Source organism: Sminthopsis crassicaudata, chromosome 1, assembly GCF_048593235.1.
Source record: "Sminthopsis crassicaudata isolate SCR6 chromosome 1, ASM4859323v1, whole genome shotgun sequence".
NCBI classification, from domain to species: Eukaryota; Metazoa; Chordata; class Mammalia; order Dasyuromorphia; family Dasyuridae; genus Sminthopsis; species Sminthopsis crassicaudata.
In genome coordinates, this window is record NC_133617.1 from 489,037,227 (window position 1) to 489,039,391 (window position 2,165).

General features: G+C 45.7%; 1 protein-coding gene across 1 annotated transcript; it reads right to left on the minus strand.

Annotated features, from left to right (window-relative positions):
• Positions 1-502: 502 nt before the first annotated feature.
• LYRM7 (LYR motif containing 7) lies at positions 503-1,769 on the minus strand. Its single transcript, XM_074281400.1, has 2 exons — positions 1,631-1,769; positions 503-1,044 (listed from the first exon to the last, which is right to left on the minus strand). The coding sequence occupies exon 2, from the start codon at positions 944-946 to the stop codon at positions 632-634; it is 315 nt and encodes a 104-aa protein (XP_074137501.1). The 5' UTR covers positions 947-1,044; positions 1,631-1,769; the 3' UTR covers positions 503-631.
• Positions 1,770-2,165: the final 396 nt, after the last annotated feature.

Genomic DNA, 2,165 nt, shown 5'->3' on the forward strand with positions numbered 1-2,165 from the left:
CGTATCTATGGCATGTGTGTACAAAGGAATTTCCCCTTTGCTTTTTCTGGTGGGCAATCAGGGTCACTTGACTTTCCCAGGGCCACAAAGCTAATAACTCCGAGGCTAAATACAAACCCTCCTCTTAGGACTCTAGGCCAGTGCTCTATCTGGTCCCCCACTCCTTTCCTTCTGATTTTAATAACTAAAAGAGTAAATGAAATTTCTGATTTAGCACTTTGAAGAGAATACAATTCACACCAGAATTTAATAGAAAACAAGTCAGTTTGTTAAAACACTTCATTTTCAATGAATCCATGGTAAAATCACAAAAATACAAAACAAATTCACAGTATAATATATTTCAGTGTAACTTAAAACAAATGGACTGATTCCCTATGAAAATGAACCACCTTATGGCACTACTCTCGGAAACATTCAACCACAATGAGATTTTCCAAATAATGTCCTTCCGATGTAAATTAACTGGGTGTACAACAAGCTTTTTCCCAAAGATGCCCATCCAATCTAAAACGTATTCAAGATGCACAATCTAATTGTTCTATTCTGATTGTAGGCATAAAGGGTGTCATTTTTTTCAGTGACATAAAATAATTTAAAAATTGATATGCAATAAATTGTCCAAGAGGATTCATGGCTTCTGGGAAGGTGTATCACAGTAAGGATTATTTTCTATAAGTAGGTCTTTCCTAGGGACTAACTTCAAAGTGTTGTGATCTGTATGAATGCCCTGTATAACAGATTTTCTGAGTATTAATTCAACATCAGAACCTATCTTGATCAACTTTTCTATTTTCTCCGGTGAAGTCTCATTTTTATTCTTTTTGAATTCTTCATTTATCTTTTTTCTTGCTGCGTCCAGGGCTTTGTTATCATTCTGAAAAACTTGCTGTCTAGTCCTGTGCAAGGTTTTAAAAAGCCGCAGCACTTTGGCAGAGTCGACCATTTTGGCAGTCGGGTGGTTGGTTTTCGGCGGGAGTTCGCGGAGCCAAGAGCTTTCCCCGGGGCCCACAACTACTTCGTTTTTTCTGCCTGGTCACATTCCTTTGGAAGAAAGAGCGGAAGAGAGGAGTAAGAAAGAGAGAAAAAGCGAGGGAGGGGGAGAGGAAAGTTAAGAAGTCGAAGTAATTTAGTTAAGCATACAATACACACATCCCGAGATAAGAGAAGATAAAACATAGTATAGTAAGCTATGCGTTCAATTACAGCCCCCCAAGGCAGGGAACTTTCCTTACGGCAGCTCACCCCGCCCAGCTCTGCAGGAAGGAAACTTTCTCAGGGGCCAATTGTGCAGTGAGACGTGAGCCTCCAACCAGCAGCGGCACGGTAACAGTATCACCAAAATTATTTAAAAAGGCATTAAATAACACACGGGGGTGGGGGGGGCGCCTTCTCCCATCCTCCTCAGACAACTGTATTCTGACTGGCTCCCAGGGGCAGCGGCTCCGGGGGAGCAGAGAGAAAAGGAGTAGTGCTTTGCTCCCTCTCACAAGTCTCGGTAACCGTTGGTTCCTGCTCGGGCTCTGCTCCTAAAGGCCGCCTCGTCAGCCCGAGCAGGTTCTCCCCTCCCCCTCCCAACTTTCCCCCTCATCCCCCGCACCCCGTCCGCAGGCTCCGGCCTGCTCCCCACCTCCCTTCCGCTCCCCACTCTGGCTTCAACTATTCCCGCTTTGGGCAGCAGGAGGGGCCAGCGAGCCCCTGCCGAACTTCGGGCTTAGCTCAAGCTGGCCGGAGAGATCCGAGAGGCCACACGTACATCCTCCGAGAGCCTCATGCAAGTTTCCGCCCCAGAGGAAATTCCTTCAAGGTCAAAAGCCCCTCCCCGGAAGCCAGGCATATTCCAGAGGAAGTCTGGGTACTATCCTTGGGTCAACTTCCGTTCCCTGTCCCTGCTCTTGGTCCCTGTGGGCGGTACGATGTGCGCTGGTTCTACAGCTACGATGCTTTTTTAAAAATTTCTTATTTCTAGTAGTTATCCCTCTGTGACTTTCTAATGATGACGGTGAGAATAATAAAAATAGCTAGCATTTACTTATTGCTTCACAAAGCTTGTCTTATTCGGTTACTGATGCCGCCAGTCAACAAACATTTAAGCGCTTATGTCCGGGCTGCTAGATGGCACCCTAGTGCCCGAGACCTGGAGTCAGTAACATTCCGTCTCACTG

What these genes read in the sequence shown, in the direction of transcription:
- LYRM7 (XM_074281400.1), bottom strand. Translation starts at nt 946, where the DNA reads ATGGTCGACTCTGCCAAAGTGCTGCGGCTTTTTAAAACCTTGCACAGG.